The following is a 15030-nucleotide window of genomic DNA, read 5'->3' on the forward strand; positions in this document are numbered from 1 at the left end:
CGGGACCATGCCATTTACAGGTATGAAGTCACTTATTGCTAACAACTGTTACCATTGTTTCACAGAGCAGAAAGTACAGGCATAGAAAGTAACCTCTCCAGGGTCTCCCATCCCTGATTTAGACTCTGTCTGTGTAACTTCAGAGTCACAGGGTTACCCCTGAGTACCTGCCTCCATGGGACACATGTGACTGGGGCCAGTAACCTCTCAGGGCATCTGCAGCTGAGAACCTGGGCTCACATTAGTAGCAGGATACAAGCTCAGAGGATCTGCCTGTACTGGAGGTCTTAACTCATTGAGAATCTCACAAAATTGTGTCTCCTTTTCCCAGAAATTCTTATCTGCTAATTTAGAATAAGGGCTTCCCGGGTGGTGCAGTGTTAAGAACCCATCTGCCAATGCAGGAGACATAGAAGATGTGGATTCGATACCTGGGTTGGAAAGATCCCCTGGAGGAGGGCACAGCAACCCACTCCAGTATTCTTGCCTGGAGAATCCCATGGACAGAGGAACCTGGTGCGCTACAATCTATAGAGTCACAAAGAGTTGGACAGGACTGAAGTGACTTAGCATGCACGCATCTATCCTTTTGGAATCTGAATTTAGGTTGTTTCCCCTTTTTTGGTTATTATATACCATGCTGCAGTCAAGTTTTTGGTGCACATACCTGCAGGTTTCTCCAGCGCATAACCACAGAAGTGAGGTTGTGGGCCCACATATACATGTACATTCACTGTATTGATGTGCAGCCATTCTCTTGAAATAACTGCAGCAGTGGATGAGAATCCTCTTGTTCCACATTCTCCCCATCCCTGAGTAGTGTCAGACTTTTAAATTTTTGCCCAGCTAATGTTATGGAATATATCTCAGAAGATTCCTAGAAGAACATATGAGAATATGTTACATGGATCATCTGTGAACACAATTTTCCAAGATCATTATAATATAAATCCCAAATACCCCTTCAGCTAAGTTAGGAGAATTCAACTTATGTTTATTATGAGAGAAATGTTTGAGGAGGATGAGAAGTGAAGAGTGTCTGTATGTGTACTGGTGACCACATAAGAGGATTGAATCTACATCTTCTCTTGTAATGAGCCAATATGACAAATTCTAAAATTGGAAATAACATTATTATTTAATGCAATTTTAAAAATATTGTGATACATACCAGAAACAGAAGAGCTAAAAGATTCGTGAATATTTGCTTCCAAGGAACAGGGCCCGGGGAGGGGACAGGGGACTGCTGTTCCTTGTTGCAGATCTTGTTGCTCCTTTTGACACTGTTTCCTCCTCACAATTAGGAGCAACGGGGTCATCCATCAGTGCAGCTCACAGCAGCCTGGAAGCTCCCTGGCAACACACCCTCTCCGGGAGAATGGGAAGCAGCAGCGGTTCCCTCACAAAGGAGCTTGGGGTGGCTGCCATGCCATGCCATCTGAACCCAAGAGCAGTGGATTCCCCGTGTCTCCTGGAGCTGTGTGGTCCTTGATGAGGTACTGGACTGGGCTCCTTGACCTTGTGTGTTTTCACCATCCAGCATCACCTGTTGCAGGGGGATCACTGGAGAAGTGAAGCACGGAGTCATTTCTTTGTGACACCCCCACTCTTGTTACCCTCCTTTCTTTTCCCTTCCCCATTTCCCTTCCTCCTTCCTTCCTTCTCTTCCTTATCCCTGGCCTTCCCTGTGTCATATCAGATAAGAAGGGAGTAGCTGGAAGTAGAAGCCCTGCTGACTGCTGTTATTTGGAAGAAGAGATGGGGCTGTGAAGCCTCAGTTAAGCAGTACAAGCATTCTGCTGCTTCCCTGGGGGAAGAGCCCTGCCCATCAGAGCGCAGGCCCCTCAGTTTTCTTTGGGAGGAGAGCTCTGCCTTCCCTTGCCCTGACTCCCTGCTTTTGGTGTGATAATGAAAGGTTGTTTTTGAGCTGTGAAAAATGCTGGGATTCATTTTTGGCCTTGGATTCAAAAATGGCCTCTGGAGGAGAGGAATTCAATCCAGGGCCAGTGACAAGGCTTGATCACTCAGAGCTTTTGTATATTAAAGTTTTATTAAAGTATAAAAGAGAGCTTCTGACATAGACGTCAGAAGGGGGCAGAAAGAGTGTCCCCCTGCTAGTCTTTAACAGGAAGTTATATACCTACTCACAGGCTGCTAATTAGAGAAAGGAAATGTCTCATAACTCAGAGAAGGGCACCAGGCCCCTCACCCACAACATGCATTTTGAGTTAGCATTGGCACAAGGTGAGTCATCTTGGCCATGAAATGATTGACATGAATCTTGAAGAAAGGGAGGTTTCCAAGCAAATACATAGTCTCATTAACATAGATCAGGAGAACAATTGTATGAGTAAAACATACTGCTTTTTCCAGCCATTATCTGAGTCTTAGGCAGAATCAACTTGAGGAAAGACAGAGTTTAAAGTAAATACATTTTTCATTAACGTAGCTTAAGAAAAAATTTCCATAAAAAAAAAAAAAACATCTGCATTAGTTAGCTCAAAGTTTGAGAAAAGTTAAGTTCAGATGGAACTAGGTGTTGTCAAGGCAACACAGAATTTTGAAAGAAACCTCCTTTTAATTTTCTATAGAGAAGGAAAAAAAAATCTGACACTTGTAGTTTGTTTCCTCCTGCCACTTAAGAGAGACCAAAAAATGTCTGACACTTCCAGCTTGTTTCCTCCGTTTGGGGGCCCCTAGCCTTCCCGCCTGTTACCCTCTCAATAGAAATTTATTACAACGCAGGTGTATGAGGTAGCCCAGGGGACACTACCTCTCAGGAATGTTTCTGAGGGTTCAGGAAGATCTTCTTTAAAGTACAAAATTTTCTCGCTTTTTAAAAAATCTTTTGACCTAGCCATGAAAATTATCATAGATTTATCGGAACAGGTACTTGGCTAAATTAGCTTGCCACTAAAAGAAGGAAATGGCAACCCACTCCAGTATTCTTGCCTGCAGAATTCCATGGATGGAGGAGCCTGGTAGGCTACAGTCCACGGTGTCGCAAAGAGTCAGACATGACTGAGCGACTTCACTTTGAAAATAACTCAAGCTGTGGGCAAGTAAGAATTTAATAAAGATGGAAATTTGACTCATACTATTAGCACTTAAGTAGCAGATTGCTATTCTTATTCTTCTCTATAGTCCCAGACAACTCCCTCTTTTCGGGTGTCTTTGTTTCCAATTAGTCCTGCCTTTACCTGTCTCTTAGATCATACTCCACTTATTCATTCATCAGCAAAGATCTACTGAATGTCTGCCATGTGCCCGGCATGTTCCAGGCAGGCACCAGGGCTGTACTGGGGTTTAAGGAGGACAAGATCCTTGCCCCTATATAGCTTTCCTTCTAGGAGAAGAGACACTAAATAACCAACAAGGAGAGAACAATGTGGTGGAGAGTGGTAGGTGAGCCTGGCTGTAGCGAATTCCCATTGATTGGTCAGGGAAGGTCTCTGAATCCTTGTGGATGAGAGGAGGAGCTCACTCTGCTCAGATCTGCACAGAGGGTTCCGGCCTTGGGATAATTAGCAAGTGGGGATGGGAAGGGGAATGGGGAAAGGGGGTTCAGGGGATGGGCAGGCCTAGATGATGTAGAATGTTTTGGCCATGGGAGCGAATTTGGATTTTATTCTGAGTAGAATGGGGAGACTTTGGAGGGTTTTGTTGTTGTTTGCTTGTTTAATGTGGCAAGATGTGGTTATATTACAAATCTCCAGTCTTGTTTCTTATAGTGCATTATTTAGGGGCAAGAGTAAAGCAAGGAGATTTTCATACTGACTGAAGGGAGAAAAGAGGTCTTGGCTGAGGGTGATGAAGCCTGAGATGTAGGCATACGGTGGATTTTGGAGACATTTTGGATATGGATCTAACAGGACTTGCCGATTTAGGGTAATGGGGTGAGGGAATGGCAGGAATCAAGGTTGTTCAGGTTTCTAGCTTCAACAGCTGGGTGGGTGGTAGTGTCAGGAACTGAGATGGAAAAGTTGGTTTGGGAAAGGATAAAGTCACAGAAATGCATGAAGAAAGAAGAGCAATAAGCTGTCAAAACCTTGACTCTTTAGTACAGGGCATGAAAGAAAAGAGGGCAAAACATTTGGGGAAACTGTAAATTTTTTTAAGAAAGGCAAAGGAGAAAAAAAAGAATAAATAGATCATTGGAGACTCTAATGAAGGGACAGAAGGCAGGCTGCAGTGTGACTGACTTCCACCAGTCGTACTGTGTACATACAGTGGCTGAGTTCCATACAGATCCGACTGTATAGGCTTCTGCTCTCAGTTGTATCCCCAGATCCTCTTATAGTGTCTGGTTAATCGTAGTTGTGCAAGTATTTGTGAAATGAATAAATTAATGGGTAGATGGTAATAAAGTATTGAAATTAAGCAAAAATAGACTATTTTAGTCAGAGAAGGCAATGGCACCCCACTCCAGTACTCTTGCCTGGAAAATCCCATGGACGGAGGAGCCTGGTAGGCATAGTCCATGGGGTCACCAAGAGTAGGACACGACTGGGCGACTTCACTTTCGCTTTTCACTTTCATGCATTGGAGAAGGAAATGGCAACCCACTCCAGTGTTCTTGCCTGGATAATCCCAGGGACGAGGAAGCCTGGTGGGCTGCTGTCTGTGGGGTCTCAGAGTCAGACACGACTGAAGCGACTTAGCAGCAGCAGCAGCAGAGCATTTTAGTAAATTTGGCAATAAAGAAATGGGGTAATAAAGAAATGTTAACAGGCAGTTAACATGCCTGTTAACTGCAGGCATGTGAGGTTTTTGTTTTCATTTTATTTTAAATTTAATGGATGTGTGTATGTATCTAAATAACTTGTAAAGAATATAGAGGTAAGTGCAGGAACAAAAAGGAATAAGATGAAGTATGCATACCAGTGGTGTGCTGGTGATGCTTAATCATTGGCTGTCCAAAGAAAGTAAATCCCCACTTGTTGTGTTTACAAATTTCCATGTAACTCCTACCCTGGCTGATTTCAATCTACAAACGTGACGTAGCTGAAACTAGAGTTGGGAGAGGTGTGCCATAGCCCACCATCTTGAAGCATTTCTACTTCCTGATAGACTGTAGATGTAAATAATCTCAGGAGCATAGACAGAAGTAAAATGAAGCAAACTGATTAGAAAATGATATGATTTGTGTACTTATTACCTTTATTTTTAGCTTGATTTATTTAAGGTTATATAATTCATTTTATTATAAAAGATATATAATATTATAATTGATATAAATATAAAATATATGTACATATAACTTATTACAAGTTATAGAATTTAATTTTAAATAATGGCTGTATTTAATAACTGGCTTGCAAAATTCCTGAAAATTTAATAGTCATTTCTTATAGGACAATGTGAGCACCAGTACTCCAGTGAAGAAGGTCCTTCAGGAGGGGAAGAAAGCTTTACATCTGTTATCTATCACTATGTACCAGGAAGTGGGCTAGCCCTTCGCACATGTTATTCCATGCAGCCATCGCAACATTTGTTTAGGGTAAATCTTATAGTTTGCTTATCAGGTGCAAATGGAAGATCTTAGAGAGCTTAAATTGTCATTTAACACATTTACATAGTTGGTAAGTGGTAAAGTCAAGATTGGAATTACAACTGCACAGCCACTAATCCTGTGCTTTGCCTGTTTGCTGCGCTCTGTAGAATCCTAGGTGAGAACTTGGCTTTGGGGAGGAGTCAGGACAGTGGTGTGATGCTCTGTGCTGCTGGCCTCCCTGCTCAGCTCTCAGGGATAGAAGATTCTTGCAGCCATCCGTGGATCCACAAAGGAGGCCTCTCCTGACTGGCTTTAATAAAGACTGGCTTTAATATAGTATAGTTGGTGCTTATACATTGAATTAGGTGATATGCTTTTAAAAAATTTTATTTTTTTTAACTCTGAGCCCCAGCCTATTTAGAAAGACTGATGCTTGGAGAGCAGTACACAATACGACTGGAACTGGGTCAGGATCTTATTAAGTCAACATGTTTGTGAGCAAGAAGGACCATTATCCTTCCTTGAGAGGAAACGTCATATATTTTCCTTCTCTGGAAAGGAAAGGTATCATGTATTTGACTATAAATTTGATTAGTATCAAAATTAGTTTTAAAAACTATGCTTGTCCTTTTTTCAGAAGGTGATCAGGTAAAGAAAATAAAAGCTCAAAGAGGTAATGTTATCTTAGTTCTGAAGATCTCTGAGGATAGTGTTTAAATAATAAATCCTTCACTTACCAGGTCCTGGATAAGTTATTTTATCTCTGTGAGCATCAGTTTTCTCATCTCCCAAAAAGGGAAACTAACTGTAACATCTTACTCTCAGATTGCTTGTAAGGACTCAGAGCTATAGTAATAAGCAGGTAATAAGTCTGTAAATAAGTGTCTGGCACACGGTGGCCATTTGGTGTGGCAGCCAGCAGCATCATTAGTAGTTGTTCAGAATTATAGATATTATTATTCCTTATGACTTTCTAAACACTGAAATGTGACTTTCTAAACAATGAAACTGGTGAACCTGCAGTATACAGGCAAGGAATGTGTTTTTACGGAATTTTTTTTTTTTCTTGCTAGTATGTATTTGCATTGCATGGATGGCATTAGGCTGTCAGAAATTAGTCTACATACTATCAGATAAAATGTATTCAGAAGCTAGCAAATACAGGGGGATCATCCCAACCCAGGGAAAAATCATACTGTAAGTCATTTATTTAGTTGCCTCTTTTTCTGTATGGCTTAGTGATTGTCTTATAGGTAGCAAGTAGCAAGTGCAGTGAACCTAGGACTTAGGGTAGACACTCTGGAATCAGATGAAATTTCAGTTGATTCCATCTTTTGCTCAGTTGCTCCAAGTGAAGTAAGAAATGTAAATCTTCCTTCTCCCACCCTCTTCATTACATACAGTTCATTCACACATGAATATCCTTTCCCTTTCACCTTAGAAAACTCAGTGAATTCTACCTGAAATCTTATTCTCATAACTCACATCTGTTTCTATGACTATACGTAGTCATTTTTCTTATATAGACCTGATATTTAAATGACAGTGATTGCGATTGGTATTGAAAAGAGTTCTTGTCTCAAGAGCTGTCTTCTTTATTCTGCTGCTCTGCGACATCTGTCATGAATCATTCATTCTGTCAGTATTTACCAAATGCCTCCTATGATCAGGCACTGTTTTGGGTGTTGAAAATATATGATAGTGAAGTGAACAAAGCCCTGCCCTTATGGAACTTAGCTGGATGATGATCATGGTGTTTTTACTTAAAATGGGCTCGTTTTTGATCTTTGTGCGTAAGACAGTGGTTGGATTTTTCACTTCAGTGTGTTTTAAAAGTCTTTATTGTATTCCTTGCACAGAGGCCTGCAAATAAAGTTTAGGACTAGAGAACAGGTTGTCACTAAAGTGAAACTGTAAAGTCATTAAATTCAGCGGAATTAGAAAGGCATAAAAATATTTTGCCCTTCACTGATGGTTTGGATTACTGACCTTTTAAGTATTGTTTTAATACTTTGGGGTTTCCCTGGTAGCTCAGATGATAAAAAACCTGCTTGCAGTGCAGGAAACCTGGATTTAATCCCTGGATCAGGAAGATCCCTTGGAGAAGGGAATGGTAACCCACTACAGCATTCTTGCCAAGAGAATTCCAGAGAGAGGAGCCTGGTGGGCTGCAGTCCTACTTCTCTAGACACTGCTCTGTACTCTTCTTCCCTGAATAAGAAATGTTTTGTAGATTAAACTCCTGAAATCGGATTTTGAATTTTCCACACATTGATCTTGTGAGTAGGGCAAAAGTGTTTCAGATCATTATTAATAGCCTCATGTCAGCTTTGAGAGAAACTTAGTAAGCTAATGAAATGAGATTTTCAGGTGACAGCAACAGATCTATGTTGAAAGCCGAAAGCCGTCTGTATTATTTGTGAATAACTGGGCTCTCCCCCCAACCATTTTACGTACTTTTCTGGCTGACTGATCTCAGGTGAGCCATTTTCAGTTTCATTCAGTTACTGCTTTAATAAATGAAATAACCAAATGAAAGAGGGGTGGAGTTAACTAATAGATCTATAGGGAAAATACCTCCAACAGTAAAAAGTGAAATTTGTAGGTTCATATTGAGAAATCCCCTTTCCTACTTTAAAATCTCTTAATGCAAGTATAAACCTAGTGAGGAACCCACCTTAAGAACGCAGACACCTCAAGGAAGTAGATTTGAACTCAGATCCTACTTTATAGAGACTTGGTGAATTCTTCCACTGCTGTTGATCATTTTTCCTCATTTCTTTTGCCTAGTTTAAAGGTGAAATCTTTCACTGCTCTTCATTTTTCCTCATTTCCTTTGCTTTGCTATAGAATTCTATGTCTTCTTCAATGGTGTAAGTACTTCCGTCTTCAGATGTAGTTCTTAGGTGGCTGCAGCCAGATCACTATGACTTATTTGGCACATGATGATAGTGGACCCAAGAAAGAAGTAACTCCCAGGCTGTATTTTATAAAGACACTGACCAGATTAACTAGCCTAACTAATGTCAAAGTTATTTCTTATTAAAACAACTTTATAACTCTCTACACTCATGAGTCTATCTTTTGTATATAATATCCAAAGAATATCCTCTTCTTACCTTTGTTCCATACACCCCCGAACTGTTTCATAGTTTGTCAGTTTCTTTTTAATGTACTGAGCTGACTGTAGCTTTTGCTGACGCCCTATAGTGGCTCCTAGTGTGACTGAACCACAGACAGGCTTAGTGGCTAGAAAGGATCTGGAGAAGGAAGGTGGGTAATGGCTACAGGCATTTGTCCTACAGAGAAGGACACATTTTACTAGGAAGGTTGAACAGTGCTGTTTTGATATAGGAATAATGGAAATGGTGGGAAATTTATTTTTAAAATCTTAGATAAAAAAGTTATTTTTCAAATGAACTGTCAGTGTTATCAGGCTTCTTAATTTTGAACTGTTTATTGATACAGTGTCATTAATATGTCTTTAATGTTCTTTGGGGGGTTAATTTACCAAAGCTTGGCTCCCAAGTTCTTTTAAAGTAGGTTTTCTTGAATATGGAATTTACCAGAGAGGTGTTCATTTCTGTGCATAGAGAGTTAGAAGAGAGTTTTTTCTCTTTTTGTTTCCTAACCACTAGTTGACGGTGATGTTATTCCTTCTGAACCAGACCCAGAGTATATGGGAGAGCAGGAATTACTTTGATAAATTTGTCTCAAAGCTTATTGAAATTTGCTTTGCTTCTTGAACTGAACTCAGCACTAAAATGAATCATTTCAATAAAGTGTCACTTGGCTTCATTCAGAACTTACCGCTAAAAGCTTCTTCCAAATAAATCACATGCTAAAGAGGCAAAATTCCTTTTAATTTATGGATAGTACTTGGTAGAGTTCCTAACTGCTGACAGACCCTGGTCCATTCTGCTAAATTTTGACTGGGTACCAATTCTTGGCAGTCTTCTATCCCCTGTGAATTTGAGTCAGTGGATGATAAGTTCTTTCCTTTCTCAGTGGAGAGCAATCAAGCTTGGACATCTGCTTTCCAATTGGATGCATGGGGACATATGTTGAAAGAGAAAACTCTCAAAATGTAGGCATTTCTGGTTGGCATCCAGTTGTCTCACTGCCTCAGTAAGCTCTTAGAAAAGGATGCCAGGCCTCGTTTTCCATCAGCTCATCAGTCACCATATGGATACTCGATCTCTGTCCTATGTGGGTTAGAGCCTGGGTGACTTCAAGGACATCTCCCTTCTTTTGCAGAACACAGGTAGTGCTCTTAAGCTATTGTAGGGAGTTTGCTGCCAGTTTCTTTGCTCTTTTAGTTAATGCAACTGTCATCCAGCTAAATTTTTTAAAATTTATCTTTTTTAATGTAGCCTGCTGAGAGGTTGTAGAATGACTGCAATAAAAGCAGTATCAGTTCATCTTAACTTTGTAAACAGGGTGTACATCAATAATTCTTTCATAGGAACATTATTCTACAGCAGGCAATATATCATGATGGTTTCAGGTAATTTGGTGGGATTTCCAGTTTGTTGCTCTGAAAATTGTCTGCCATGAGCTTTGAACTGGTACTTACTATGTTTTCTAGATTAAAGGTGACAGAATTTTTAAAATGTAAATGCTTGGAAAAAATACAGAAAAAGTGCTCTATTGGGTTATTGTGAGGAATGATGAGTGAATACATGAAAAGAGCATAACATGGCTTTTAGTTGTGGCTTTTCATAAATGGTAGGGCTAGGACTTAGCTTTCCTGACCACCATGTTTTATGCCAAAGCCAGTGTGGAAGAATTACTGTTTAGAAATCTTTTTATAGTGATCACTTTTACTTTACTGTATTTATGAAAGTGGTATAGTCTTGATTTTGTTAGTTTATGATATTTAGTTATTTTTTTTCTCTTTTTATGAGCTTACAGTACTTTAGAGGAAAATGATTGTAAAAGAGAAAAGCATTCTTATAGCAAAGATGAAAAGTTCATCAAAATTTAGCGGGAAAACAGAATGCCTATGTTAACACATTCTTAACTGGTGCATACCATCCTCGTTATAAGTTGTGTACTTAGAGTTATTATTAGTTTCTGGAACTAAGAGTGGACTTTTTTAATTAAAAAAAATTATGTATTTAGAATTACTATTGAATAAAACATTACTTTAATAAAAACAATTCACTAGGTTTTAGATTGATGACCTTATAGCCATATAGGAAAATGTGTTTCATGTTGTAGATTTATGAATTTTTAATATTCTTTGCATTACTGAAACCATGATCTTTACTACTTTATATATAACCTAGAAAATGCATATTGATTTTGAAATCACTCTAAGCAACAGTCTCCACGAGGAGCCTGACATTAAAGGTTTGCTCTTAATGATTTAACCTCTAAAAGTATCGGTAAAATGTTTAAAGGGAACATAGTATGGGTTTTTAGGGGATGAAGGCAATTCATATATAATAATTTAGGAAAAAAAAAAAAAAAAAAGAAACAACCACATGCAAACAACCAGCCAGAGTTGAACGGAGGGAAGGAATAATGTTTGTGTCTTATGTTAAGTGCTAGACATGCCTCAGTTCCTAATGAATAACCAATGTGTTTCAGTTTTCAAGTGGTAGAGCTTTTATTTTGTGACAGTTAAGTCTTTATCATAGATTTCTTTTTGTACTCTATCTTTGGTTCCCTTAAGTAATTTTCTCGTTATGAGTTTTGTGAGGAATGTCACTTTGTGAAAGCAATTATTCCATACTGCATTTATAATAAAAATTTTTTATTTTAAAGTTGTTTAATTATAAAATGGTACTTTTGGTTTTCATGTAGAGTCAGGGAGAAACTTTACATATAACCTCAATGCAGTTTGTTTCTCTCTTCTATTAAAAAAATTTTTTATTAATATTTTTTTAAATTGAAGTATAGTTGACTTACAATGTTGTGTTAGTTTCAAGTGTACAGCAAAGTAATTCAGTTATACATACATATATGTCTATTTTGTTCAAATTCTTTTCCATTATAGGTTATTACAAAGTATTACGTATAGTTCCCTGTGCTATAACCTTGCTGGTTATCTATTTTATATATAGTAGTATACTTCTGTTAACCCCAAACTTCTAATTCATCCCTCCCCTCCCTTACCATACTCCCTTACTGTGGATCTATTTCTGTTTTGTATGTAAGTTAATTTGGGTCATTTTTTTTAGATTCCACGTATAAGTGATACCATGTGATATTTGTTGTTTCTCTGTCTGACTTACTTCACTTGGCATGATCTCTACATCCATCCATGTTGCTGCAAATGGCATTATTTCACTCTTTTTTATGGTTGATTGACATTTCATTGTGTAAATATGTCATGTCCTTCTTAACCCTTCATCTGTTGATGGACACTTAAGTTGCTTCCATGTCTTGGCTATTGTAAACAGTACAGCAGTGAATGTTAGGAGAGCATATATCTTTTTGATTTATAGTTTTCTCCAGATACATGCCGAGGGGAAGTATTTCCAGATCATACAGTGGCTCTATTTTTAGTTTTTAAGGAACCTCCATACTGTTCTCCACAGTGGCTATAGCATTTTACATTCCCACCAACCCTGTAGGAGGGTTCCAGTTTCTCTCTTCTTTACAGTGCTTAATTTATAGCCACAATGGGTTAGGTAAACCTTTAAGATAAGTTGCAGTTGGATACCAATTCCCAGATATTTTTAAACAGAAAATACATGTGTGAAAATAGTCAGTGACTAAGAGTACATGATGAAGTGAACAATAAAACTCACATCATTGTGCTCATTGTTGTTTGTGAAAAATCTGAATATTGTATAATTGCTGAGTTCTTCAAAAGAGAAGAACTATTTCCTAGGTTGTGCTGGATTTAAAGGAATGCATGGTAGTGTAAGGAATCATGGCTTGGGTGGAAGTAAACTGAGCTCTGCTCTAATTCTGCTTGGCTGTGGTCCTTGGACCAGTTGTTTTACTTCCCTGAATGTTTGTTTTTCTTGTCTGTGAAATGACACAAGGAAGACTGGTAGTCTCATGTCATTTGGTACTCTGGTCAAACTCTTATGAGGCTATGCGGTCCCTTTTCTTTTTCTCTTTAATTGCTCCACTCCGTTGGTGTGCATGTACTTGGAACTTGTGTGGGAGTTGGAGGCTGACCCTGAATTGATATGCCATAATGGTACCCCCTTATAAGTGCCCAAGCAGACTGTGCAGGAAATTTCACTAATGTGCATTTTGCTTTTTTCTTTTCCTTTTCCATCTTGAGTTCTTAAATACTTAGATCTTTGGAACTTTAGTCAAATGTATTGATGAAAAATATCAACATAAACAACTTTCTAAGTATTTTTGCCTTCAACCGTCTTAGAGGTCATTAAAGCTGTGCATTCACAAACTGATAACTGGTGACTCTTCAGAAGCAGTTGGTTGATTCATTTGATTAATAAACATTTATTAAACACTTACTGTATACAGTAAGTGTATACCAGATGTCATAGTGATCATTTGTTTACAAAGAATAAAATTTTTAAAGGAATTATTTAAACAAATTGAGGTTTTCATTAGAAAGATACATTGGACTCTAATGGCACCCCAGTCTGGTTATTGAGCCTAATTTCTGGACATAGGAACTGGCAAACTTAAAACATTTATTTTTTTTTACCTTTTTTGGGGCTTCGTGGTCTCTATTTTGCTCTTTTAAATTCATGTTGCTTTCCTTTCCTCCTAAGTTCTTAAAGATTGACTTTTCTTAGGGCCACCTCAGTCATGGCTCAATAGAGCCTCTCAGTTCAATGCTCTGTACAAGATGGACTGGAATTAATGTGTTCTGGCTCCAAGTTCTCAAAAACAGAAATTCACATTGGCCCAGAATGGATAAGTTTACATCCCAGTGGGGAAGCCATGAAAATAAAAAGAAGATACTTACTGAGGGTGGCAGGTGTGTAAACCGAATCATGGGACTCATAGAATAGGAAACCTTAGTCAGCCTGGGAAGTTTTGTGGAAACTGAGTCTTTAACAGATGAGAAGATGAACTAGAGAAAGGGAGGGTGGTCTTTCAGGCGTAAAGCACAGCAGGAGGGAGGACACAAGAGGCATGTACCTGTAAAGTGTGCATGAAGTGTTTGTGTGTGAGTGTGCAACTACAGACAGCTCAGAACACAAGGAGTGCAGGTGAGGCTGGGAAGGTAGGCAGGAGTCCTGTTATGGAGGCGCTTGGGAGAGATGCCAAGGGACTGACTGGCCCCTGTAACAGAGGGCAACCAGTGCAGGGCAGGCTCATCTTGTTTTTAGATTTATAGGTAAGAAAAGACTGATCGTAAAGCCAGTTATGAAAGTATGAAGATTTAAAAATTCAAACTAGTTAATGTTAATTATTACACTTTTGAGAATTAAAAACGATAATGCTGAGATTTTTACCATAATTGAATCCTGAATCTATATATGTGAAAGTTCAATATTTTCTCTTTGTCTTTTGAGAAAGTATCTTATATAAATATTTTTTATACATTTTTGTAATTTTGGAAGAATTCTCATATTTAAGAAAAATTGACAGGTGACCTAAGAGTACATTTGCCCATGATAGGGAGAAACAATGCTATTTATACACACCTTAATTAATTTAAAACTTTTCAATTTATGATTTTCCTCCAAAGGACAGAAATTAATGAAAAACTTCATGGAGGTAATAATCTCTTTCTGTTATGCATTCAGTATGCTAAGCTTATAATTTTGACTTCCAATTTCTGATTAAAATAATGACTTCTTGTGTGTATTGTGCCCTAGCGGTTGCATTTTGTATTGGTGCAGATAATTGCTTTTCTACTTGGCAAAGAAAATGAGCAGATGCCAAATAAGTATCTTTTTCTGGCATGATCGATTGGTAGCTCTGCAACCTAATGTTGACTGTGTTTTCAGAAGTGATGTAGCAAGCACAGTTTAGCATTAGACTGCAGCCGTTACCTGTCAAGAATTCACTTTGGCAAAGATAATTTCTGACCAAATCTATATATTAGACTCTTAGTCTTAGAGCTTGAATTTAAGAAAACAGTTTAGTTTTAACACAAGAAAAATTGTGTGCTAACTTGAAGGCCTCTATTGATGCAGTTTTCTCCAAAAGTGATTCTAGAGTTCTTACCTTGTTTACCTTTAATGATGGAACAATGGCATGCTCAGGGGTTAGGTGCATGGATCCTAGAGTAACAAAAAGTGGATTTGCATTTGAAATTTATTGTCCTAAAGTGAAGAGGAACTAGAAAGCCTCTTGATGAAAGTGAAAGAGGGAGTGAAAAAGTTGGCTTAAAGCTCAACATTCAGAAAACACTTCATGGGAAATAGATGGGGAAACAGTGGAAACAGTGTCAGACTTTTTTCTTTTGGGCTCCAAAATCACTGCAGATGGTGACTGCAGCCATGAAATTAAAAGACGCTCATTCCTTGGAAGGAAAGCTATGACCAACCTAGACAGCATATTGAAAAACAGAGACATTACTTTGCCAACTAAGGTCCGTCTAGTCAAGGCTATGGTTTTTCCTGTGGTCATGTATGGATGTGAGA

At 38.5% G+C, this 15030-nt stretch overlaps 1 protein-coding gene across 1 annotated transcript in view; it reads left to right on the forward strand.

Annotated features, from left to right (window-relative positions):
* The window catches only part of TMTC1 (transmembrane O-mannosyltransferase targeting cadherins 1), a 313576-nt gene that overhangs the window by 44638 nt on the left and 253908 nt on the right, over positions 1-15030 (forward strand). The window contains exon 5 of the mRNA XM_068971048.1: positions 1305-1496. Within this exon, the coding sequence (XP_068827149.1) occupies positions 1305-1496 (192 nt within the window). The remainder of the gene's footprint in view (positions 1-1304; positions 1497-15030) is intronic.

The sequence above is a fragment of the Capricornis sumatraensis genome, chromosome 4 (assembly GCF_032405125.1).
Source record: "Capricornis sumatraensis isolate serow.1 chromosome 4, serow.2, whole genome shotgun sequence".
Taxonomy (NCBI): domain Eukaryota; kingdom Metazoa; phylum Chordata; class Mammalia; order Artiodactyla; family Bovidae; genus Capricornis; species Capricornis sumatraensis.